The sequence below is a fragment of the Watersipora subatra genome, chromosome 9 (assembly GCF_963576615.1).
Source record: "Watersipora subatra chromosome 9, tzWatSuba1.1, whole genome shotgun sequence".
Taxonomy (NCBI): Eukaryota; Metazoa; Bryozoa; class Gymnolaemata; order Cheilostomatida; family Watersiporidae; genus Watersipora; species Watersipora subatra.
The window spans coordinates 58,520,682-58,547,737 of NC_088716.1; the positions used below are offsets into that span (position 1 = coordinate 58,520,682).

At 36.0% G+C, this 27,056-nt stretch overlaps 1 protein-coding gene across 6 annotated transcripts in view; it reads right to left on the bottom strand.

Annotated features, from left to right (window-relative positions):
- LOC137403699 (rap1 GTPase-activating protein 1-like) overlaps nt 1–27,056 on the bottom strand; it is a 53,421-nt gene that overhangs the window by 8,055 nt on the left and 18,310 nt on the right. For 2 of the 6 annotated variants that reach the window (XM_068089711.1, XM_068089706.1), the window contains exon 4: nt 18,363–18,401. In XM_068089711.1, coding sequence (XP_067945812.1) covers nt 18,363–18,401 — 39 coding nt within the window. Of the gene's footprint in view, nt 1–2,066; nt 2,601–9,521; nt 9,923–16,198; nt 16,334–18,362; nt 18,402–21,928; nt 22,351–27,056 lie in introns of those variants that run through there. The other 4 variants (XM_068089707.1, XM_068089712.1, XM_068089710.1 and 1 more) reach the window with 4 other exon arrangements.

Sequence of the window (27,056 nt, forward strand, 5' to 3'; positions counted from 1 at the left end):
ATACGGCATTTATTTTTTCATCCAAAGACAATGCAGCTAAGCAATTATGAAGAATGGGATTTGATTTTCTTTGTTGCAACATAATTTAAACAGGGTTTTAGTTGAATTTGTTTACAAACAATCGCATCGCCTACTATGGGGTTGACTAGGCTATCAGTTATACGATACTTCAACAGCTGTCTGCTTTCAATCAAAAATGTTTTATTGTGGTCCAATTAGACACTAGATTCTGAGTGCATTACCTAGCTCCGTAACCACAAAATTCTCACAAAAGCTTTCACTCAGGATAACTCATGTGTTTAAGGTGTGGATCATAAGCATTGCAGGAAAGCTGTGGTCACGCAAATGCCACCTTGAGCATTAGGTAACATTGTGTTAATGCTGATTCACGTATTGCTAAAGGTTTGCTAAAGAGTTGATTTCTGCCATTAACTAAGATTAAGAACTCGACAAGTTTAAAACAAGGAAACATATCAGGCATGAGCGATAGTAGCATGAAGTCTGCCTTGTTAGAGGTGAACAGTCTACAATCATCTGATGGTCATGAGTGTGTAATCTTTGAGTGATTCCGGAGTATAGCACAAAGATAGCATTGAACGAGGCTCAATGGGAACTTATATGTAACCTAATAGAAACCAGTTATTTTATAATTCGAAACAGAAGTGTGACTATACGACCTTCAGCCCAGCCTAATACTGGTATTTGAGGAGCCTTTTTGTAAGTCACTAAACAATTTTTAGTATGGGTGATACTAAGATCAGCTACTTTTGTCAGGTTTGGCTTCAAACTGCCTGAAATTAGCCATACAAACAGTACTTTATCTTAGCAAGTGTTGAGATCCCTTCATGGTTATGCAACAGCCTATTAAAGTAAGATGGCTAGGGCTGAAGTCAAACTGGTGTGGGTCAACACTGCTGCGGTCACTGGTTAGTAACAATGTCCTGTGATGTCTTGCTGGATGGAAGTACTATCAGTTAATTTATAAATAACTAATGATTGCTGAGAGGCATATCTCCCTGAGGTATGAGATGAAAGCATGACTAGCTTATCACCAGGAAAGTCAGTATGACAGATAGTCGTTGACGGTCAGATGGTCATTGTCATCAAAATAATAGTTTTAGTAACATACATCTACACAACACGGCTGGTTTTCGTTTGGCCAAAATGATTATTACACACGTGCTCATCATTCTTGCCTCTGCTGCAACCAAGCAGCCATTGCTTAGTGCTGAGGCAAACAGTTGAATTTAGATGTGCTAAAGATTTGATCAGTAGTCAACTTGAAAGTAAACCTATAAATCTTGTTTGACTGCCGTTTTTTATCCTTGATCTGTGTGATGATTTTATCCCTAGTAAGCGCACTAAACTTAACTATACTTACTAAAGGTTAGAATACCCATTCGCCTTGTTATTAAACTGTTTCGACTAGTTCTAAATGTCTGTAACATCTGTAATGCAGAGAGAAAGCAAATTATTGGCTGTTGATCTCATTAACACAACTCTTCTGGCATGACCGCCTAACTATATGGTGCTACTTTGCCTGGTGATGTTCCGAGTGCAGTCTGTCAACTAGATGTCAATAACAATGATCTTTGATGAAGGGATCACAAGCGCATGAGATGCATAGATTAGAAGCACGGAGTTCATGGATTTTTTTAGAAACAAAGAAGGGAAAAGCCTAGATGAAACCAAAATATCTGTTCTGGTTTGCTTGACATTGCTATTAGCAGCTCTTTGTGGCGTGTGCTCCGATTGCACACCAATGACACATTGATGTACGTAAGCCTGTGTAATGGGTTCATTCACAGCTCTCCCTGGCTAATATGGTACAAGTCAAATTTACAAGCATGCACCTGGCCTTGCGGTGAGCCAAAGATATTCAAGCTAATCTTCTACATGAAGCCGCTTCCCAAACCTGCTTTTCAGAACCAGCGAAAGGAATGCTTTTCATAGAGCTTTGCATAGTTGACGACAGTAAAACCATGCTTGCATAAAACATAAAGTTCAGTTTTCCACTCTTCAAGTGCATAAAAATCCATAATCTCTTGTCTTATAAATGCACCTACTTTTGCCATGACGAGATTTTCCTTCGTAAATCTTGCAAAGATCCTCTCCAACTAGCATCTGTATCTCGCCTAAGCCTTACTATAGATCCGTCGCCATTGCTACTAAGAGCTGTACCAAACCTAGCAGATTTCCTTTCATAGCGATTTAAATTCAAGTCACTACCGCTTTCATATCCGATAGTGGCGCTCGTCATAGTTAGCGTTGCTGATAGTTTTAAACAATACTTTAGAACTTATCGCTACAACAATATCTTGGTCTTAAAATGATGGTGTCTCCAGAAATTAATCCATTACTAGTGTGAGCAAACAATCCGCTTGATTGTATCCGGAGTCAAGAATTTTAGACTAGCTCTTCTTTCATCAACTGGCAGCGGTTGGCAGCTATTGATTGTATATCCAAGCAGATACAGTTCACAAAGGCAGTGTAAGAGAGCAGTTAGTAAAGTGATTACTTGATAGATACTAACTAAAGCAAATTATTGGCTTCCTGTTAGCGATTTGTCCCTGGTGCATTGACAAACTGTTGCTAAATGATTAAGACGAACAATCGTTTGAAACAACACTAAACAAGACCCAGTATATCCTAAGAAGAAAGCCAATATACAATATAAATTACTCCAGGCTTAGCTGTATATGGCTCAATTGCGCACGCACAACTTTCATTACGAGTGGAGGAGCAGTCACTAACTCCGCCCACTGCCATTATTGTGGCGTTACCATGGAAACTTACAACAACGTATTAGTTAGCTTAACAGATTTTAGCATGAGGCTGTCATGACAATCTACACACAAACTCATTAATTATGTTAAACTACGTAAGTGGTCTTACTATATTTTATGGCAAATTAAACTTGCCCTATCATCCCTGATCAAAATAATATGTTAAAAAAATAGCAAATACTTAATGTTCAAGTGATGTAGTGAGTTATATATAAGGCCAAGACAAACTTGCCAAGTAGTTGAGAAAAAACTGTGAGATTGACAGTAAATGTAGTAGTTGAATCTGAAGCCTAGATTTCTTTGTGAAATTTTTTTCTTCATTGGTACCTAGATATGAGGCCCTTCCACAATTTTATTCAATGTTCAGGTACTCTACTATCAATGTGAGGTCATGGTCGTTTGCCAACGATATGTCACAGCTCCATGTATAATCTTTGTTTATTGATGAAAAACTGTAGAGCAAATCGTTAGACATCAATGTTGCTAAATCTAAATAGCCCAGGTTTTATGGCAAACATATGGTTTAATAGCGATCTGTTTTATTGTTGCTAACTTTGTGTGATGATGAAGGCTCGCAACTACTAAACAAAGGGAAAACGGCAAGTAAAAAAATTAAACCGCTACTTTTATTGAAAAAGCTGAAGGAAAACGGGAGATTTTGTGCAAAAGGGAGACTGACTTAAAAAACTGGAGGGTCCCGGCCAAACCGGGAGACTTGGCAATTATGGGCCAAGATAAAAAGCACAAATTTCAGAGGCATAATCTAGATAACAAAATTTCATGAACCTGGCTAGAAAACTTCTTTCTCTATAGAATTTGTTGTTAAATATATAGTTTAAAGATGTTCTCGCTAATGAATATAGCTGCAGAAAAAACACTTTATCCATGCACCACAGCTGCATAACAGGTCATAATAGTATTTGAAATCCAATTATGAATTATGATAATATTAGAGACAGCTATATAAACAGACCAATGTCTAAAGGAGCAATATCAACAGACTGACCTCAAGTGAATCAGCAAAGCAAACAGTCTATGAATCATATCATAATTTATGCTAATTGTTAATTTGCTAATGCAAAAATACTGAGTATTTATGATCATATTTTCACTTAATACAGCTCTATAAGTCTTCTATATTTAATTGTTTATAGATGTACCGCGTAAATACGGATAGACACGAGGCCTTCTCAGATGTCCAGTCTGACTTGCAGTTATTCAGTTGAAGATATAAGCAAAAATATATTTGTAGCTATAATCTTTCCCTTTATGGTAATATTGATACAATCTTAATGGCTAGATAATCCAACTATGTGATCAGTTAAAGCTACGGAAAGTCCTCAATTTGCGAAGTTGATCTTTTCTCAAGTCATGGTGTAACCTGAATTTCAGTGTAAATAAAAACATAAATAAATTACTCTATATGTACACTCAACTACTGTACTATAATAAACTGCAATAACCAATATAAAATAATACTTTATTAGAAAAAGGGGAAACGATTTCCTACTACACAAATTAAAGTAAATTTTAATAAGATGGTGTATACAACCGAAATGGTGTATCACTGATATTAAGTGACATAAGTCAGCAAAGTATAAATTAACCATCTGCTATAAACTAGTTCACAACTGTTTACATCGATTACAACACAAACGGCGTAAACAACAAGATGCTAAATATCAAGTTTTATATTTTTATGGGGCGCATTTGTAATTTCCAAACAGTGTAAGTCGAGACTATTATAACCAGAACACTTTCTCCATAGTCAAAGCGCAATAGTTAGTCACAGTCAAAAGATGAGTTTAAACTTTGGTGGTGAGCTTAAAGTGTAACGGTTTTGTCATTTGTTTTGTCACTATACAAATGGCCTGACTTGAAACATGCTATTTGACTATCTTATGTATTGCCCACAAATGGTCAAATACAACCGACTGCACAGCATGAGATGGTTATTATGTGGTGCAAAACCTCTTTTGGCTAGGCTATTAAATATCTATTAGTATGCTCAAACACTATCATGAAAGCATTATATGAATCTAAATGCAAATAACATTACCTGCTTAGCATTGGGCGATCCCAACTATTTTTGCAAGCGCTTCCACAATTGATTTGACACAAAGTTGCGAAATGTATGACAATATACAGAAAATACATTCATTAGGTGGGTGTAACTCATCTTTTCAAGCAAAATGTTACTATTTAATTGTATGTTCTATGATTATTTATTTTATTTTAATATTTTATTTAGCAATAAAACAATTTTTATAAAACTTTATCTTTTACAAGTTTATACATAAAATAATGGAAACATAGAACCACACAGAGATTACTTTCAAGTTGTCCACTCTTAATGTGAATAATAGTCATAGGAGAGACAACTTCTACATGTCAGTTTGAGTCTTCTGTGTCAGTCTACAGTCTAGTGAGTTTCCATGGAAACTACATCTGTCATCGCAGGTCAAGCTGTGAACTACCACGATAGCCAGCTACGTTTTCAGCTGTTAAAATCTGTAAAACATTTTGCTATGGAAACAGGACATACTTGTGACACATCTGGCGTTTTAATCACCCGATAACAGTCATAATAGTGTTTAAATATATCCGTATAATGATTAATGACAGCATCTTTCTTTATCCATTACATAAACTCTGGCAAAGGGGCTAACACTGAAGGTTGAACAATAACTCAAAACTACCATACTTATCCTGAGCTGCTGAAAGCGACTTATTGGCTACAATTGTGACAAAATCTGATAAAATGTTACTGAGAAGTTTTTCTTTCTATAATCTTAGACAGCAGAGCATCCCAGTGAACAATTTTTGATTGCAAAGTTTTAAAATTAGCCACTATAATGGTGCTATATATTGTGAACAGACAACTCCCAACCATTGTAGTAACTGAATTCTGCCATCACTGAGTTTTCAATGAAATTGAAAACAGTTTTACTATGCTCAAAGTTAATTTTCAATTTACTTGTTACAACCGTATATATTTAGGCAAGAAAACATGAAAATTTCCCGGCAGCAAAAACATAAAAGCAGTGAAATATAGTGGCAGCAATTATTCAGATTTAGCATAAAAATAAAGACATTCTGTAGTAACTGTCTAGTTTATATGCTGCAGTGGAAGCACCTTGGCTGTAAGTGTTCGAACAATAATTCTATTCCTCTCTTTCAAATGTTGGTAGAAAAGAAATGATTCCAATAAATGGTTGTTTTTATATGCTTTAGTCATGCAGAAGGAAACGTTGACATTTTAAATATAAAATAATCTAAACAGGTGTTTAGTTGCTTGTCATTATATAAAAAACTTTCCGGGGACTTAATTATTTGCGTAGAGTTCTTATAAGTTCATTGATAGGACTGGTGCTTCATTTTTGTCAACCAATAAGCAGTGGCCTTTCTTAAATAAGAAATGCATCTCTAATTTATATTAAAAACTGGCATGTCTTCTTTCAATATATTTTCTCAGTTTTTTGAGATTACTAACATTTAGTCTGAAGGTTATCTATGCCCAGTCAAAGTTTTTGTTTTGTCCCGTCATAAAACAGATAGGAGATGATTCACAAAACTAAAGAACTACAAACATGATCTAAAGCAATTGTTCTCTTGCCAACACATTCATGCATCATTATGACTAATACACAGTTTGTCATCTAAAGATGTTTTCCAATTGGAAACTCACCACAAAACTTAACTGAGGTTTCCCTAACACAATAAGTCTTGAAAGATACACTCAAATTACGGAAAGCTCACACAAAGGCATGAAATCATCTCGCTATTAATCCTTCTGGTTCTTTTCAGACAGGAAACTAGGAGTTACCAAATTCAGCTGATATCCAAATGTTCTAAAAAGCCATTGTCTAAACCTAGTCAGGTGACAAGTTATAAGATAAACTCAGAGTCTACTAGCCTTGCATCGCAACGACACGAGTATAATCCGTCATTTAGAGTATAAATGTATCCGGTTTTTTCAACTCAAACTCAATGTACCACATCAGCGTTATTTAGTTTTAGATCTAAATAAAATGAATAAATAGAAAAATAATATTCTGGAACTAGACTTGGCTAGAAGGTGACCGAGTTTAACATAGTATTTAATGTCTTGAACAGCTGGAAAAGGGCAAACTTGGAGTGAACAATGTTATGACAGGCTTACAAGGACTCACGTATCTAATCCTTTTGTTATATTTCTTTCTTCTACGCCCAGTTAATGCCCAAACTAACCACAACTCGCGTTCAAGGGCTACAGGTTAGCTTTTAGCACTGATGCATGCGAAAACCATGCATCATTGCGAGAATAAATGTTATTTTTTGTGTGAACATTCATGTGATAAAATATGATCTGAAAATGAAGACAAACTGAGAGGTTAACAGAGGGGATTAGCCGACCACCATCTGTTCATTACATGGGTTATGAACTCAAGTTGAGACACGCACACACAGTACACTGAAGTCGAACTACAAACTGAGCCAGAATTATTTTAGACCTACTTCATCTGATTGCTAAAGCACGGATTTGCATTTCTTAGTGTATCTTATATAAGTTTTACTGTCACTTGGTACTAAAATTGAATAACATGCAATGCGAGCTGAATGATAGAACTACACATTTGTAATGCTCCAAAAACATATCATTACCACCTTATTGCTTTGTCAATTTGGATAAATGATGGTAATCTTAGCCACTGATCAGCTGCCTACAGTTTTGGTATATCACTTGCCAACAGTTATAAGGGCAGGTGCAAACTGGATGAAAAATAGTTCTTTAGAAAAAATTTCTTGCGCAAAAAGAAAAAAATGTGTCAGTAGGTAATCCATGTCATAGCAACAGGACAATATGTTCTTCCGGATCAAAGAACTCTATCGCTAAGGCTCGAGTACGTTGATCTTTGAAACTTCGTACAGGTGAGTAGCGCAAAGATGATAAAAATTCTTTGAATAAATCTAAGCCACATTTTAGTCTGAGAGTAATTAAAATGGGGCTTTGCTATTGAAAAATTACCAGACTAGAATTTTGAGTTGGAGAAGTTCGCGGAAAGTGGTACCCATAGTAACAGTGAAAACCGTTAGTCTCTAAGTACCGAGCTAAAACAAAAAGCAGACAAATGGTATCGGAGGGTGTGTGCTGGCTTCGGTTGGTCTCACTGTTCCAGCCTCTAAAGCTTCTGAAATTATGGTAAACGCCGCAATCACCACTTCCACATTGCTATTGCTAGTGGGTAGGTAGGGCGATGCCTTTCAACTATCATTAGGACTTCCTCAGGCTAATATGAGATGAATACTCAAACATGAAGATGTTTATGATGTTTCTGGTGAAATCATCACATCCACACAAATATAAGCAAGACCTTGATCTTCAGCTATGAGCTAGCTTGGTTTCTAATAACGTCAACTCCATAATTGTAGAAATAAATAACTTAGTCTTAATTAGTTCAGCATCAACATTGCATCAACAACAGTTCTGCTGTTGATACATATATCCACAGGCTTGCTATTCCTTCAAGACTAACAAAACAAAATCACCATCTTTTAGTTTTGTGTCTAATGACTGGGTTTATAGCTGAGCAAACCTAATTTAAAAGTAAGCAATTAACCACAAGCATTCTTTTAGCAACCCTGGACTTGTTTACAGCATTCCACCACATTAGTTTTATGATGTTCCGAGGTAATGATGAGATCAAGGAACGCATCAAAAAGCTTACCAAAAGTATATATGATGCTGACACTAGGCAGCGGACACACATTATTATTATTATAGCCTGCATTTAAAAGCTTGTTCATTAACTCCTAAACTAAACTTGATAGAAGATGTGAAGTCGAACTATTTATACAGAACAAATCATTAGGAGTTCTCACACCAACATAGTCACGCTCACAAATGAACAATGCATTGGTTGTGCTATGTGAAGCGCACAGATCTCTTACACTGCTACAGAATCTGGACCCTATGACCATGAATAGCTCTTAATAACACCATTACCAGAACAGTTCCTGATTTTATCTCTCCTTGTGTGGGAGCATGAAGAATGTTGTTGAACACGTTGGCACTTGTCAAGCCATATTATTCATGCTTTAATAGTTAGTGAACCACCCTTTTATATAGTTTATATGTGGTCGAACGCAGCTTCCATAAACTTTGAAAAACTATCTTCAGTTAGCTATCTAAATCATTGTTTATCCATTTTCTTTCTAGATTAGACATCTACTGTATGTGTACCAATAAGATAATCTTGACCTAAATAAACACTAAACCCAGAGCACCATGTTTTACCTTTCAGTTGCTCTAGCTTTCTCTAAGCAACTACACTCAGCTGCTCGCTAAGCTGCCAATTTTAACACGAGTAAACCAGGAACTGTTATTCAACTTGCCACTCCAGATCACCAAAACAATCATATTATGAAAGCGTTCAATCAAAGCTTTTGTGTCCACATATTGAATTTTAAATTCCTGACAAACTAAGATTTCTACAAAGTAGAGTTTCAAACTACTCACATGCATTACTTCCAATGTAGGAAGGAATGGCACAGATCTTTTGAAAAATCTTTTGGTGAAAGTAAGAACAGAATGACTAAAAAACAACACATCTTAAAACTAATATAGATATATCTGAGGCAAAAAACCTTTTCAGAATTTATCCAAGACACTAGCAAAGAACCAGCAACAACGCCAACCGCAAGGTCATTGTTATGCTATCGATAAATGGCCAAGAATATGCTAATAAAACTCACATAATTTTCAAGCCTCGAAATCCTCCTCCAGATCTAGTTCTGACGTGGCCATGAGCTTTCTGTTTACTAGTCATAGATTTGCTAGTAGGAAGAGATGGTTGTAAAATACTGCCAGTTCGACTGAACACAAATTCAGAAGCTCCACTCACCGAAGAACAGCTATTGTTCCGGAACATTCTCTTACTGCTAGACAACTACGTGCCACTGCCCACCAAGTCTTCAAGTACCCACAAGAAATATGAAGTTCTTCAATCGACGCTTTCTTGAATACAAAGTCACCTGCTGACAGAGGCTTGTCTAAATAGTCTTTCTGACAGCAAAGTTCACAAGAAGCAATAAAGAGTGATGATTAGCACGCTGCACTATCTCCGAGTCACTGCCTTCTCATCGCTAGACCAAAAGAACTGTTGAAAGTAGAGACCACTAGCAACGCGCCGAACCAGCCAGAGTCGAGTAACCTGATTATTAATGGTTTGCTTTGGCGCTCATTCTTGCGTGACTAGGTTCTGCGTAGGCACTCAAGATTTTTCATCTTTCACCATTAACCACTCACATAGCAACTAAGATGAACCTTTTACCTTTCGCATGGCAAACAAAAAACAGTCAGCACAACTACATTCAAAACGCTCAAATTATAGTACTTCATTTAGCTTACATAAGATTAAACGCTTTAACCTTAAACCACCCTTAAGCTATTAAATGCTAACCTTAATTTTAAAATGTGCGCTGAAGTAATAGGAGTTGCGACCTCACTGATATCGTATACTTATGCATAACAAGCTATGGCCTCAACCTTCATCATTAACTAGGTGAAACTAATCGACAGCATCAAAACCGATTTTTCACTTGTACCATCAAGTCCATTCAAGTCCAAGCCCAGAAATATTATTACATTAGCATCTAAATTTGAAGTTGTCTCCCTCCCTATATTTGCAAGACATTAAACAGACAATATGGTGATTGCTTTGGTTCAACTTCATCTATGACATGCAATATGTTAATCCGTAGAAGTCTAGGGATAATCTATACTATGATTGGTGCAGTTTAAAATAGTTAGTTTCGATTGGAGACAACATTATGTGATTACATGACATAAAGTGCTTAGCCTGACCGCAGCTCCATCGAGTGGAGAACCAGAACATATATACAGCTGGGTACATTCCTTCAGAGCTGGCTGCAGATGAGCTCTGTATTAGTTATAAATTAGCATGAATAGATTAACATTCATAAGCATATTGTACTTTGCGAAATCGTCTACCTATGCTCAACTAGATCACGGCGGATGTACATTCTTTATGCTGGCGAGACAGATGTTTGAGCGCATTGTAAAGCTACATTAGCTCAAAAAATTAACGTTTAATCATTTTCAAATTTGACAACTAAAGCTGACATTATGGTGTTACCTGCGCCAACACATTATTGTATAAAGTTGTGTTTATTACAATGAACAATTTATCACATATTGACTGGAACATGACTATAATGCTTCTTTAGCTGTCACGGTCCTGCCATATTGCCGAATGATGTCATCGGTCATAAATTCAAAACCATGTTCAATTGTTTAAAATGCATTACAACCATTGGAGTGAAGAAACTTTATTATTTGAAGGAGTTGTCCTATCTCTACATTGAAAATAATCATAGCACAAACTAATTACTAACCAATGTCTACAACACCGATTTGATTTGCTTGATTCAACCAATGATATACAGCTCTCAGTGGGGGCTGCATATCATTAGTTCAATACATTGGATTGGCAAAGATTGATTTAAATTAGGTTGGTACTATTGCTGTGACATGATTTTAAAGAGCAAGACTGTCAGTAAATACTGCCCTCTCTAAAATTGATCATAAGATATTGGTTCAAAAGTTGTAAAAAAAATTGGAATGTTGCAAAGCAAGAAATTTATCGATTCCACATTTCTGATATACCAATATTGTATTTACAAATTGAGCAATATTCTTTAATACACCTATACAAATTAAGCAACAAGAATAAAATAAAATTAGAGACACACATTTTTCCACTATTGCGGTCTGTGATTGTGTTGTTGACAGTTTTGAAAGGAACAGAACTAGCACACCCATATCAAAGTTGTAAGTTGCAGCAAGATCAGTTTTTCAAAAGCATTTTGTCATGGACAGCGGTCAGTTAAAAAATATACCAAAGAAGGGAAATGCAAAGGGATCAAACAATGCATCTGGAGACTTCAGAAACATTAAGCATTTTTTGCAGGCGCCAATACAGCCAACGAGTAGTTAACAATTATAAATACCTTAACATATTTATAATTCTTGTGAGGTCCGAGGTCTCAATGTCTTCATAAATATTTTCGTTTGATAATATTTTAGATTATCTTCAACATTTTAGACAGACAAACATTAAAGTGATCACAAGTTAAGCCTCTTTGGACATTTTAGATAACGAATTCCAAGATGTTTTGACTGTACTGATCTTCAATTCTTAAAAGCAGTTGTCTGCAGCAATAAATAATAGATGTTATCTTTATCAGACTTTTGCTAAAATAGATTGAAGACACACCAAAAAATGTTATTCCATAAGCAGGGAGTTGAATAGCCGATATTGATGCGGATATCCTCCAAACTGCAGAAGTAACTGTACTACTTTGTAATAAATATAACTTACGTTTGGAGCCAAAAAGAAAATCCTTGCAGCGATTGCGTATAATGTATTAGAAATACTCTCTTTCTATGCCAAGCTCAGAACAATCAATTGGCAAAGAATGAGGGAAAGACCAAGGCAACAAGCGTGTCAGTTGTACAACAGTGACATCGGAAAATTCATTATTCAAGATAACTCAAGATGTCATTCCCAACTTCCTTGGATACGCTTGATTTGTGTTTTCAAACATACTTTCAAAGAGTGCACACCCCTTGGTTAAACACCCAGCATGTGTTCATTGTATTTCGATTACCAGTATGTTATGATTTTTTAGTAGTACACAGACCTACTAGTTACAGCAAAAATCAGTATTACTAGCTGAGAACTAACCACAAACATTCACCCTCCATAATATCAGCCATCACTAAGTCATATCACTCTTTTGTTGAACTGTTAATTAAAACTAGAAAGCTGCTTTTGAGCTTGCAGATGGGAACAGGGGAGAAAAAAACTATCACTTGCTATTATTGTCTATTGAGTTGCAAATGAAAAGCAATGAAAATGTCAATTAGCAATTTAGATGCAGCCACAGTCAGATATCTGCAGTAGGTCAGCAGGACCTACCGCTGACCTACACTGTTTGCTAGCACTTCAATGTTTACCATAAAATGTTTACTGCATATTTTGTTTAGTGCTGTATTACATTCATTACAAAATTAACAATTAGCTATGAGCGCTGCAGCTTTCTAGACAATCAGAATTTGAAGAATAAAAATGAGTGTTGAAACTGCTGCCATAGGAGTGTTGAAACTGCTGCCATTGGAGTGTAGTAGAATACGTCGAAAATGTACGATATTTAATAATCAGATATACTGTACAAAAGTAAAGGTTTGTAAAAATAAAGTAAAGTGAATGTAAGTCAGAACTTAACATCTGAAATACTGACAAATAGTTACAGCAGTTTGGTTACCACCAAATGTTAGAGTGGAAAATTTGCAGTAGCTGCCTACTATTCTTCTATGTTATAAAATCTTTAATGAAGACAGAACGTTATGGCACAATTTGATTTTAAAATTCTAGCTCACTAGCAAACTGAAATTTTGACTAAAACCTAAGGAAAGAATCATGCATCCTCATAACACGTGTCGTGCCTCTAAAAATTTAAACCGAAACAATTCGTAGCTTTGTAATCGACTATGAATAAAGCGCAATAACGAGAACGCTATATAGACTATTGTTCATGCTGCTGGTAAATGATTTTACAGGCATTATAGCATTGATGCCATTAACACTTGTTAGGCTTCCATATGTTTAGATTTGGTGGTACAATAGTATAGCGACCAGCCCAACAAACTTTTATATGGCCGAAGTATGGCCGAAGCATCAGCAATAATTGATTGCACAACAACTTTTCTGCGAAATCAATATTAGAGAATTTGATGAACAATTTAAGAGAAATCCAGTAAAGTGAGAGTTGACCAAAAAGCATAAAGTCGGGTAATCTGTTCTGCGTTACTCTATTGATAAACTTCATTTTATGATGCACCTCAGTTAAATATATGATCTATTACTATTCTTAGCCCACCAGCTCGTTTTCATTTAGTGACAACACAAACTGTCGACATACCATCGTCTCATAGATACTTGGTAATTAAAAGCACAATATGATGCGTGTTGACAAAAGCTCTGGTTAATTGGACCATTTATCTCCAATGTTTTTGCCAGTAAAGTCACTAGATTTATAGCTATTGCAGCATAGTACAGATAAACCAACGACTTCACAACTATGTCACCCGCCAAGCCAGGTGGTAAAAAGTGAATTACTTATTGACAAATGTTCCAACTATTATTTAAGGCTGATCTGACACTCGCAGAACATTTGTCATGAGACTAACTTGTCAAGCGTCCAAACATTTCAGACAAACATAAAGCTCTAAGCACCTTCAAAGGTTTCAACAACCTCTTCAGCTACCTCAAAGGCTAGTAAATTAAATTTTAAACGGTCATTTGAAATGTTGTTATAAACGAAACTTCAACACGGTGGTAATGTCTAAATAATCAACAAGTTCCTAAGCATCGAGTGTTTTGTAGTATTTCCGAAAGATAACAAGTTCAAAGAATGAGAATGATACTCTAATGTGTCACTGGAAGGAAATATTACCATATAGCAAACATTTATCAGCGATTAATATTTCTATATCCACCCCTTGTTGACAGTTATGCCTTGACAGAAGCCATACATAGTTTAACAACCTCTGCTATATCTGCTGGTCATCATGGCTTTCAAAAAATATAGCAGCACTTTAGATAGTATCTGTGAATTGTCGGCGACACAGGAGACTGAAATAAATGTGCTACCAAGAGCTGTCTGTTTGCGGTTATATTATGTTGTCAAGCAGTATTTTAAGGTGCTGCAGAATGGCTGTGAACAGCTATTCTGATATCACTGAGAAAGATAAGGAAGGTTTTCAAGATAGTTTGATAAATTACAAAGCAGTTAGACTCATAAACATTAAAGTTGCGAAGCACTCGTAATAAATCGATCATACAGCTGTCTGATTACTTATCCAAACCTTCATTTGAATCATATCTCAACCACTATTACGCTTGTTGGTACACAAAGAGTGACAAGGGATGAACTCTAAACACAGACAGAATCAGTAAACCACACACTCAGAGCTCTTGTAATCCTTGCTAAGACCCTTAAATATGTGAATTCAGGAGTACAAAAAACACGTTACTTTAAAACAAAGAATCTATCAAGTCCACTCTAGACAACTCTAAGCATAGAGGAAAAGCAGATGCAACCTTATAACCACTATTAGAGGTTAAAAGGAGTGCTCTTTCACTACAATGAACAAATGAAAATCTATATTATAGTTTTTAGTATTGGTCATGATCCACGTAACATAAGGAATGTCGGCAGCAGACCGCTGTTAACAGATATACTAAAACTTATCAGTGTAGTCTGATGTGATACTGAGACACAAAATAAACATATTTTATTGAAGCTGCACACAACGTAAAAACGCAACAAATTGTAGCCTAGTTTTCCATCCTTTATAGTTACCAGACAAAACTCATTCCATAAACTCGCCATTGTCTCCCCTGCATATCTAGGCATTACACTCTCGCATTGTATGGATTAACAACTCAAGTTTTATGCAAAATATCTTTTTTTTGGCAATAAACCCACCTTTTATACTTCTTTTTCTGTAAAATCTGAGAGAAGTTCATGAAGAAATGAGAGAACGCCTCTCTCAAGAAAATTTGTATTTAGTCAAGTTGATATCTGGCCATGCTAGAAGCTATTAAAGCACTAGGCGTGTGTTAGATAATAGAAATCCTTTTGTATCAGTCATTCAAACAGTCTTCGCTCATAAACTAGGTAATTTATCTGCTAATTTGCTGCCATGCCCTGATTATTAACATTTTCAGGCTAAATCAGGCACTAGCTACGTAAGCACAATCCAGCTTTATGGTGATATATGCAATGGCGAACATTAGCATATCACATCCCTTGCAAGTCCAACAGACTGCTGTTAAGATCTGATTTGAACAACCACAAGACCTAACAGCAATTCATGATGTCATAATTTTTTTAACACAAAATTGGACTGTAGCTATTCTTTCAGAAATACCCAGAAATGATGATCAAAGGCTAAAGTTGCATTTTTCCGCTGTTATAAGCTTGCGTTTTTAAAATTTTAGCATAGCAACTTTTATTATTAAAAGCTTTTCACAAAAAAAATCTCCGCTTTAGATGAATTTAGAAAAACAGCAGCAATATTCTAGTAAGTCAATAAATATTTGACGACATTGTTATAGCCTAAGAACCTTCTTATTTTCAAAATGAACTTCAACACAAAGTCCTAACTAACATCAATATAATATAATATTTTAAAGCCAATTATGTTAACCATTTTACTATAGAACGTAACATTTAAGATATGCTTTGAGTAAAATAATTGTGAAAGCTTGATATGTTGTTGTATTAAAATACATTATTAAATAAAATAGAGTACAAGTGACTCATCAAGCAATGATACTTACGTGTAACTTGGAAGAAAACTGTGTATTGGAGTAAAATCGCTCATATCATTCAGTGTTTGAATTTAAATAAAATTGAAACAGGTTGTTTACATTTGCTAAGCTCTACAGTAGCACACTCTCCGAGTACCGGCTTTTCTAACCAACTGAAATGTTCCTGTCCTATTCATCTTAGTCTAGCCACGCTTGAGTGCTCGGCACCACCACAGGCATATGCCAAACATCTGCCCAAGAGCTTGCATATCCTGTCATTGTTTATGCTCAAGCTGGTGTACATGATTATTACATAAAAGATGAGTTATTTCTGTGATAACAGTTTTTTTCGCTTTGTGGTGACAATGGCTCTCCAGCTAGATTTTTCTTTTTTATTCTGGCCATTCCTTGATCGTTGATAAAATGCAAAAAAGGACTCAAGTCAACTGATATAAGCAATTGTGTCACTTTAACTGGGTTCACTGAGACTACGTTCTTATGTGTGTCAAGAGTCATTTGCTGGTAAGCTTGGTATCTAAAGAAACTGGTATCTTGTGCAGGTGCTATGCTCTAATATGATAGATTATGGCTATATAAGCTTGTCTCAAGCTATCCAGGAAATGTCAACAGATCTTGAATGGTGAGATTGTGAGTTAAAGTAACCTTGAGTAATTCTACCAGCTTTCAGTCAAAGTTCACCTTTAAATTGAAAACCTGTAACAGGTAAGCTTTACCTACTTGCTCTATTTGTACTCTTGCTGTATTTCATAGCTCCCTTGTGATTAATATAATCATATGAGAATAGGAAAATACTTCTATTTGAAAAAAAGAAAGCTTACCTAGCAGTATTATAAACCACTTGCTTTTTGAAGGATTATTCAACGCATTCAACCATCTTTATCTAGTTCCTTCGTTATAATAACAAATGTTATTAGAACGACATCACGAAACAATCGATTCGACTCGTTCGTTGGTAGGTCATAAATGATTGCGATGCAAATAAAGAATTTTGCGATATTAACTATAATTTTCCAATATATTTTGAGTCATGAAATGATGATAAACATGTGGTTGATGGATATGATACTAATGTAAATGTTTTTACGAGTTTTAAAAGTCGTACAAACTTTTTTGGTTCCAGCTCGAATAATGTTGAAGTGCGATCTTTTTCTGTTTGATGACATTTTCTGTCGATTGCCCACCCTTTTTACTAGAGTTTCACCAACTATCATTGTATTATGAGCAAATTTAGATATGTTTAGTAAGACTTTTAAAACTTCGGATCGTTGAACAAATTACCCAGGGTTACTGACAGGCATTGACAAGAATGGCCAGGGTTCAAAGGGTTAAAGATTTTCATGGTTTGAGCAGTTCACAAGCGATGTTAGACTATAAATTCATGACAGTGTGTTGTAGTTGCTATTACTGTTATTCATATCAAGAATAAAAAACAAAACTTAATTTAATGTGACATTAATTTGAAACTAAAAGTGGGAAACTCTAAACAACAGCATAAGCAAGAATTGCTCATGATGCTATTTATGCTTATAGTGTTAATGGAGAGAGATCTACAGCTGAGACTGGTTCATCATAGGTAGTAGACCTTTTATGTGAGCTGCATGTTTCTTCAGCGTAGTAACTAGGTAATAATGTAGAGTTAGAGTTACATACAATGTACTCTGATTACATAAACATATTCTTTTAAATTTTTTTCAAGGGAAAAATAACTCCAGCTAATGAAACCTTTTATGAAAATAAACCCTATTGCGTTCTCCGCAAAACAGATTTTGCTGTTTAAAAAATTCATGGCAAACTCAAGCCGGATACATATTCTGTAACATAATTACTTTCCATCTGGTAAGAAACTTTAGAAATTCGATGAGGGTTTGAACATAGACTTATAAAGGCCTTAATTTGTGAAATCGCGGAAAATGGATAATGAGGTTGCTACAAAATCTTTATGATTAAACAGCCGTTACAAAAGTTCTGAAGTTACTTCAGGCAGCCAAAAGCAAAGATGCCCCCCTTGCACACCCCCCCCCCCCCCCCCCCCCCGCCAAATAACTTAGCTAACCTCACCTAATTTAAGCTAGCTCAGGCAGTCCAAACTAGCCTCAAGCTAATTTAAGCTTACTAAACTGCGCATAAAAATGAACCTTCATCTCCCTGAAGTTAGCAATACAACCCAACTTACCTTGTAGGATAATTCTTTGGATTGAGTATCACATCGCACCTACAATAAATGAAGATTATAGAATAATGGCACTAAGTATTTTTAACATGCTCAAGATTTGGCACACGTTAGCAATAGTTTGCTAGCAATGAATACAATGCTTTAGTGCTGTTTAATCGACCAGGCATAGTAAAAAGGGAAACAGAAGTCCATTTGCTCAGCTAAAGAGCAATTACAGCTGGGCAATCCTTGTGATGTCATTCCTTGCTTGCTGTGATCAATATACCAGGTTGCTGGTCTTCACTCTATTAGATAGACTAGTAGCTCATTAACTTATGAAACGAAAACATAGCGAACATGCTTGCGATGAGACTTTAGGAACAAAAGCTATGACATGTTGTTGTCATCAAAATTTCCTTATTAGGAGAATAACAAGCACTGTACAGTAGTTTTTGTTTCTCAGCTGTTATAAGTAGTTGGATTATGTAAAGTGAGAAAAGTCGTAAAAATGGTAATACACGGTGTTCATGATTGTACATTAGATACCTTCAGCGTTTCCTTATCAATTGCATATCGCATATTTTTATACAAACTTAATTGGTAAAAATCGTTTCATTCCTAATGTTCAAATTAATGACATGGTGTACACTAAGGAACCCCTGCTAAGGTTTTGAATTTTAGCACTAACATAAATTTACTTTGATCCGCTGATGAAAATGAAATCTAAATAAGTCTTCAATACCTATTACAAGGGAGAGATAATCAGCTGCCCTGATGGGCTAATATACATGTATGTTGAAAGGGAGCGATTATCTGCTGCTAATATAGGACGATAAGCTTAGTCAATAACACTAATCTAGGGCAAGGCTGCTTCCCAACACGCTTCAATTAGATCTTCGTGGTTAGACGTAATAACTTTATCTGAAGAATTTGAACTGCCCATTGATTAAAAATATTCTTGCGTTGAAGTAGAAGGTCATTATGCAGGCCTGTCATTTTGACAGTGAAATGTAATTGATATTTGAGTAAAGTTGTTGAAGGGGCAGCTGATACGTGTTTGTACTAGTTTTTGATGCCTCCAAGCTCTAAATATATACTTTACTTTTACAGACAGTGTAAAATGATGGTCGATAAAAATGACAGCTATGTGCTGCGACAATAGATGACCACAACGTGCAAACAATTTCTCAGATCAAAATAGTTCACACAAACCATGAGATCAAAATATATAACTAAATGCTAGACGCAATCATGTGGGTATAATAGACTCACATAATCATATTATGATTCAAAAGGTAAATGAAAGTTGGAATTGTTAATTATTGCAGTTGAAATAACAACTAATATCACAATCTACACCTACATGTAGCTCATGTCAAAGCTTTGATTGGTTCACGCTCTAACGTTTGATCAACAAGATGAATTATGTTATTTATACTTCCACTAGTGCTTAAAGCTGATACACAGCCTAGACGAGTTTTCTAACATGAGGTTTTATCATAAGCAAGTAATAAGACTACAAGCATTTAATAATTCTCAATCTTTGTTATGATAAAAGCCATGTTTGTCGAAAGCCAAACTCGGAAATTGAGGAAAAAAGTTGCCTCAAATGAGATTCTAACCCACGGTAGTCAGATTTACCAACCATCGCGTCATCACCCGCACCAACCATCAGGTCATCACTTGCACCAACCATCACGCCATCACTTGCACCAAACATCACGTCATCACTCGCACCAACCATCATGCCATCACTTGCACCAATCATCACGTCATCACTTGCACCAACCAACACGCCATCACTCGCACCAACCATCACGTCATCACTCGCACCAACCATCACGTCATCACTTGCACCAACCACCACATCATCACTCGCACCAACCATCATGTCATCACTTGCACCAACCATCACGTCATTACTTGCACCAACCATTTACTTTCTACCTTTCAGCATTAGAATTATTGTGCACATAGTGGTTGTCTGTGCTATATTGACACACTTCGAGACAGTCTTAATACAAAAGTGAGTAGTTTTAGGAAAAGAAAAAGTTGGACATATGGAAAATGACATGGGAGTTGCTTACTCTACTAAGTATTATTTGGCATCATATATGATCATATACATAATGTTTTTGACCTTGAAAATCAAAACTTATGGCTTATTTTCAGTCAACATACAGAATGAAGGTGACTGGTCTATTTCTTATTTTAACTACCACAAGGAGGTAACTTCTCTTGGGAAGCTAGATGGCCTTTATAAAGTCTAATGGCTATCACCAATTAACTCTCCTCTATTGCTTGTCTCAAATCCAGCAGCAGTGCAACTTGTTGAAAGAGTCATTATTCTTCATTTAGTGAGTTTACAAAAGTGGTCTAGATGAAGGGGTGTAAAACATCTCAAGAGCTGTGAGATGAGGTAATCCCGGTAATTAGTCTAATTGCATGATTAGCATATATTATGACAAACAATAATACTATTTAATTTTGTAAGAGCTAGCAATTGTTGCCCATCGCTACGGCGCTGAGAGAATGTGATTAGCTTGTGCGATGTCTGTTCTATCTTATGAATATTAGGATATAATAAGTCAAGTTTTGGTTCTTCTAGCCAGCAAGAGAATTAAGACTGAATAATATTCTTTTTTAAAAAGTTCGAAAGTTCCCACTGAATAACTCTGATTAAGAATTATTCTCTCCTTGATGGTATACCAGATAGGTAGAAGTTGTCTGCCTAATGAAGGCAGTGCATACTCAGTAATGATATAGAGCATCATAGTTAATAGATTGTGCCCTAGTCTGACACTCAATAAATAAATGAAAACATTGCAGCCAACTGCCTCTTTATAGATCATTGGCTAACTTGCTAATATATCAATATTAATATTTAAAATTTGTTCTAATTTCATACATTTGTGGTTTAGTGGAAACACTTGAATAGGTAATAAATTGTGTTCTTAACCACCAGAAGCTGTGACTAACAAGTCATTAGTAAGATACTCAACTTGTCCCAGTAATTCTCTTAACATGCAAGAATGTCTAATGACCTGACAAAGTTCACTCACTGGGGAAATATTGGATAGAGTTGCTAAAGGAGGACTAAATGGCTTCTGTGTAATGAAAGGTGAGGATGACATACATGTAATCAACCTTATCATGGCTCACTCTTTATCATACACAATCACCTTGTGACACCTATCTAAATCAGTGATGCAGACAGCACAGCAGGAGCAAAGGGCAAACCACCACGGTAGTTTGCTCTAAATCTGGTTTGGTTCTTAAAATAGTCTTTTTATAGAGAAAACAATTAAAATTTCTCCCAGCTACTGTGTGCAGCCAAGGAGCTTATAATAAAATTTATTTTTTGTGATAGCCTTGGCAATAATGGAAAGTCCGTGAACCCAAATATACTGAAGGAATGAAAAGGTGATCAAGCAAATAGAAGGCAGAAATGAAAATGAATTCGACCAAACGGATAGTTAAGCCAGCAAAAGAGATGTCAAATACTGGAAATAGATTACAACTGCGTGAAAAGAGTGATCAGCCCCCTGAAGATAATAAAGCTGTATAAATACACTGTCCAAACTTACTCAGCCTCCATTCTAGCAGGACACGATAAAAGCTTCCTGTACGATTGCCCGACGCAAGCCATGTTCTGCTGAAGCTCCTCAGCTGTCGGTGAAGATGACAAGCCCTCCCTTGTGAGACTGATCTTTTTCTTTCGACTCGGCGGCAACAGACAACAGCAATACATTGCTCTATTAGCTTTGAAGCGAGTAGCAACGGTACATTAGAAGTGTGACTCTCGAGGCGTTGTCATGGACTCCAGGGGAGATGAGCCTGAGTACTGGTGGTAAAAAGCTTTGTTCATTGATGAGACATGTCGGTCCCACTATGCTCCTGCCGCATTTTATCCATAAATTATTCTATCTTCAGAATTGAAAGACTGTCACCAGGCAGTTAGAAGGTCTCAAAGGCTGCAGATGATGCCACCAGTGCTGTAAAGCTTATGGCTACAATTTTTAGATTCTTTGTTTCTTCAGCAAACAATCTGGTTGTAGTTATAGTCCTTTGACTAACAGAAAGTGTCCAGAGGTAATAGCAAACTACAGGCTGACGCTGCTGCCTGTTCTACAAGTCGAGCCCAAATGTTGGCACAGCAGTATGCATGCCGGCTGAGAGGGAGGGAAGGAGTCAGTGCTTGCAATGTATCTGATACAATGGTGATATAATGGGCAGATAATAGCCCTACAGCGGCTGCTGCCCAAATCGCTGCCACGCTGTCGATGTCTATTAGATAGTAATGATACTAATGATGCTAATAAAGAGGGCTACTGAGAAAAAGAACAAATGAGATTATGAGACGGTAAGCTAATGAGATGATGGGATATGATAAAAGATTACTTCCCCCTAGTATCATTACCTTTCATTCCACAATAACATTGATGCAATCACAGTCTATGAATCTATCATAATAATGAGAGCTTCCTAAAGCCAATGATAAGGTTTTGAATTCGAAAGAAATGGATACAAAAAGAGAATAATGAGCAAGGCAGCAGATGGTAAATGATAGTGTAACTCAGCAACTGTCAGTCTATGTCTTAGTAATCTGCTATGGGCAAAAGCGTGAGAACATTTTCTCATTTACTGCGCCCTAATTTAAACGGCGTTACAAGGTATATTAGGCTGAAACCCTTCTCAAAAACCATAGCTATTGGTAGCTGATAGCAGAATTCTATCACAGTTCCATCAAATGACTCAATAGGTAGCTTCTTTCAAAGTAAATATTTATTCTGGCAAATCTTAGATGAAAGGAATCCAAGCTCACTGTCTTGCCAGTAAGCAATGCAAAGAGGCTTGACTCAATCTGCCAATCAAGTAACCCTATATGGTATATGATAAAGGCAATGTTGATTGTCAAGGTACCTTGATTCATCAAGGTAATTGTTGAAATATACCGATTTCAACAATTTCTATAAACAAACAGATTGTTACCTCTCTTTATCGGCGTATATTCGTAACATACTGAGCAGCAGCCAGGGTATTCACTCGTTTGCACAGCTTATGTATCGTATATAACACTCGCAGTTTAATCACATACTAGTGAACTGAGCTGAGCGGACTCGATGTGTGATGATGACCTATACTCGTCTACGACGACGATAAGAAACGATTTGTATAGAGTTGGTTTAATCAAGGGAAGGCAGTGCTATGGTGGTTAATTGAGTAGAGCTCATTGTGGTCGGAAGGAATGTAAACTTGTCTTTTATTATCAATGCTTGCGGACAATAAATATATGTTATTCAATAGACCTTTAGAAATATAATTCGTTAGATTGAACATGCTTTTACAACGAATAAGAAAAAGATTAATATAGTTTCCAATATATCAATATCAGATATTGTGTAACAATTCTTCTTTCTTTTGTTATAATTTGATTGGTTTAGTGCGTGGCTTGCAAACAAGGCCACTATATTGAGTTTTTAGCCCTAGAACGTGAAAACAGAGAATGGAATGGCAAAATGTAAAACAAAATACAAATGATGCAATCGGTTAAGCTATGGGCTACCAGAGAATTCCTCAACAATAATAAGTTTGCTGAACAATAGTTGAAATAGAATTTGTGGACTACGGCAGCTGACTTTACAAAGGTAATGCAATTGTTTGAATACAGAATTACACTTGAACATGTCTCAGGTATGCCTTGATGTTTTAAGTTAGATAAGCAACATTGCTCTCAGTAGAGAAAAACAATAGTCGCGTTTGTTTTGTTATTAAACTATTATGAGTCATATCATTGTTTTGTGACTTTTTAAAAACACTTCAACGGCAACAATTACAAAAACCAATAAACACTTTTGTCGCCTGGGTAAATAATTTCTAAATTTACTTTTAAGAGTTCCACAAATTGCCAGCTAAGAGCTCAATGTGCACATTGAATCATATGCAAAGAACAATGAACCAAGCTAAAAAACTTCTTTACCTGAACTATTTGAAAGCTGTTTAGGTCAGGTATGTAGAAATTTACACCATAATAAGCAAGAAAAAGAATAATTCATATTTTTATTTTTGGCGAAGCATTACAATTTTCAGCAATTTGGTGTGATAAACTTACTCGTAGAGTTATCCTTCTTTGATCAAAGTTACCAATATCCTATTAGACAATGAAACTGACATTATCTTTTTTCTTAGAGCATTAAAAACAAAGCTAAGTTGTCTACTCTTGCAATACTATGAGAAGACAACTCCCAAATAACCAAACATTACATATTATGTTGCATATTAGTTGTCGTAAGTTTATAAATTGCTGTTTCAGGACATTTTTTGTGATTCTGCTTTTAAATGTTTTTGATTTTACATCAAAAGCATGAAAATTCTAACACTTTCTATTCTGTTTCATCAACATAAACATTTCACATTCATCCCATACAGTAGACGCTCATACAGTAGACGCCCATACAGTAGACGCCCATACAGTAGACGCCCATACAGTAGACGCCCATACAGTAGACGCCCATACAGTAGACGCCCATACAGTAGACGCCCATACAGTAGACGTCCATACAGTGGACGCCCATACAGTAGACGCCCATACAGTGGACGCCCATACAGTAGACGCCCATACAGTAGACGCCCATACAGTAGACGCCCATACAGTAGACGCCCATACAGTAGACGCCCATACAGTAGACGCCCATACAGTAGACACCCATACAGTAGACGCCCATACAGTAGACGCCCATACAGTAAACGCCCATACAGTAGACGCCCATACAGTAGACGCCCATACAGTAGACGCCCATACAGTAGGCGCCTATACAGTAGACGCCCATACAGTAGACGCTCATACAGTAGACGCCCATACAGGAGATGCCCATACAGTAGACGCCCATACAGTACACGCCCATACAGTAGACGCCCATACAGTAGACGCCCCCTTCAGCGCAAACCTCCTTATACATAAATTCTACTGACTATACACAATTTATATAAAGCTTTTGCATATAATATCATATAAGAGATTTCTATATAATGTAAAGCACCTAACTAGTTATAGTTCTTAAAATCAATTTGGATAACAAGAGTTCCATAGTTAGCTTTAAAAGTATCATTTTTTTTTGCTCCACTTGGGAGAGAAATCTACGTACATGTATGTGGGTATTCGGAGTATCTATTATATATATATTTTTTTACTTTGTTTTAGACGCTAGAATTTTTTTGCGACAAACCTTGCTGTATAAAAAATTAAAAAAATGGTTCAAATTGACACAACTTAACAAAAAATTACTCTCACTCTAAACCAAGTGCGAGTGATAAAAAATGGAAAGGTTGTCAATAAAAACCAATGATACCGCAGTAACTGTAGAGTCATTAAATCAAGAAGTCACATTTAATTTATTTTAAAAGGCCAAAGAAGCGAGCTTGAGAAAATCTTGGAAAAGAATCGGGTATTTAAATCGTATTTCACGCTACATATACTGTAAAGCTCCTATAAGGTAAGTGTTGCCGGAACAAATTATTTACACTGTAGAGGCGTCTACTGTACACACGCTCTTAAAAAAAGGGAAATAAAGCAACCAAGACTAACATATTGACTAGACGTGAACTTTGTAAAATACTAAATTGCAAGATGAGATAAGGTGCTAAAGACAACAGCTTCGACCAAACATACTGTAATTAAGGAAGCTTCCACTTATCACAAACGTCATCAGCATTGCTATAAATCAATAGTTTTTATTATAACTTATCGGAGACTCACATTACTGTAATTGAGTTCGCGATGTAGTAACAAACTGATACACGCAAGTTAATACTATTATAATTATCCCATGTGATTACTGTAAAATAATAAGAGTGTTTTAAAATGAGGCAGCGATGGAATACAATTAACCAGCGAGAGTTATTAGACTTACGCTGAGGTTCCTTTACACAGCAGTTCATTCAGACAGACAATTATTTCAGTGCATCTTATTTAATCGATAATTGTCTACTCGGTCAGCCCTAGTAGCATTGTCATTTCAATACAGGGCCATTATACCTGAGCGTCTCATTCAGCCTCATATTTACTTTGACACAAAGAGATTTCTGGCTATCAATATTATATAAAGTGAATGAGACGCGAATATCTTGTCCATTGTGCAAAGAGAAGTATTTTCTGACAAACAATATCCAAATGGTGTCAATGCACAAACATATTCCGGCCAAATATTGAATCAGCTTAAGGATATTAGATGTGTATTTGAAGTCCGCTGCTGCACCATGTAGTAAAACACCTTAGCATGAGGACCATAAACAATCGATATAAAAGTAAACATGTATAGACACCAGCAGGTGTGTGTGTGTGTAGATGGGAAGAAGATATGTGGTAGTTCATGCTTATCCAATCTTTTAATTTAAACTAAATGGTTGTCATATAAGATATATTAGCAGATGGCTAATAAAACAGGATTAGCTCATATAAAAATGACAATGGAGAATGGCGTGTATTTTTAACAGCTGTTCCGTTGAACAATAGTACTTCGGCAGATGAGTTTTTCAAAATAGTATTCTTATAAAATGAATCAATTCCTAGTTGAAGTTTAAACTGTGGTAATCTCATAACACCTTAGACTTATGTTATCATCAAACCATTCATTAAATTGAATGGATACTGCATCTGTGCAACAAATCATTTAGAAGTATTGAAAGAAGAGAAAAGATGTTTAGTCTAGACCCAAT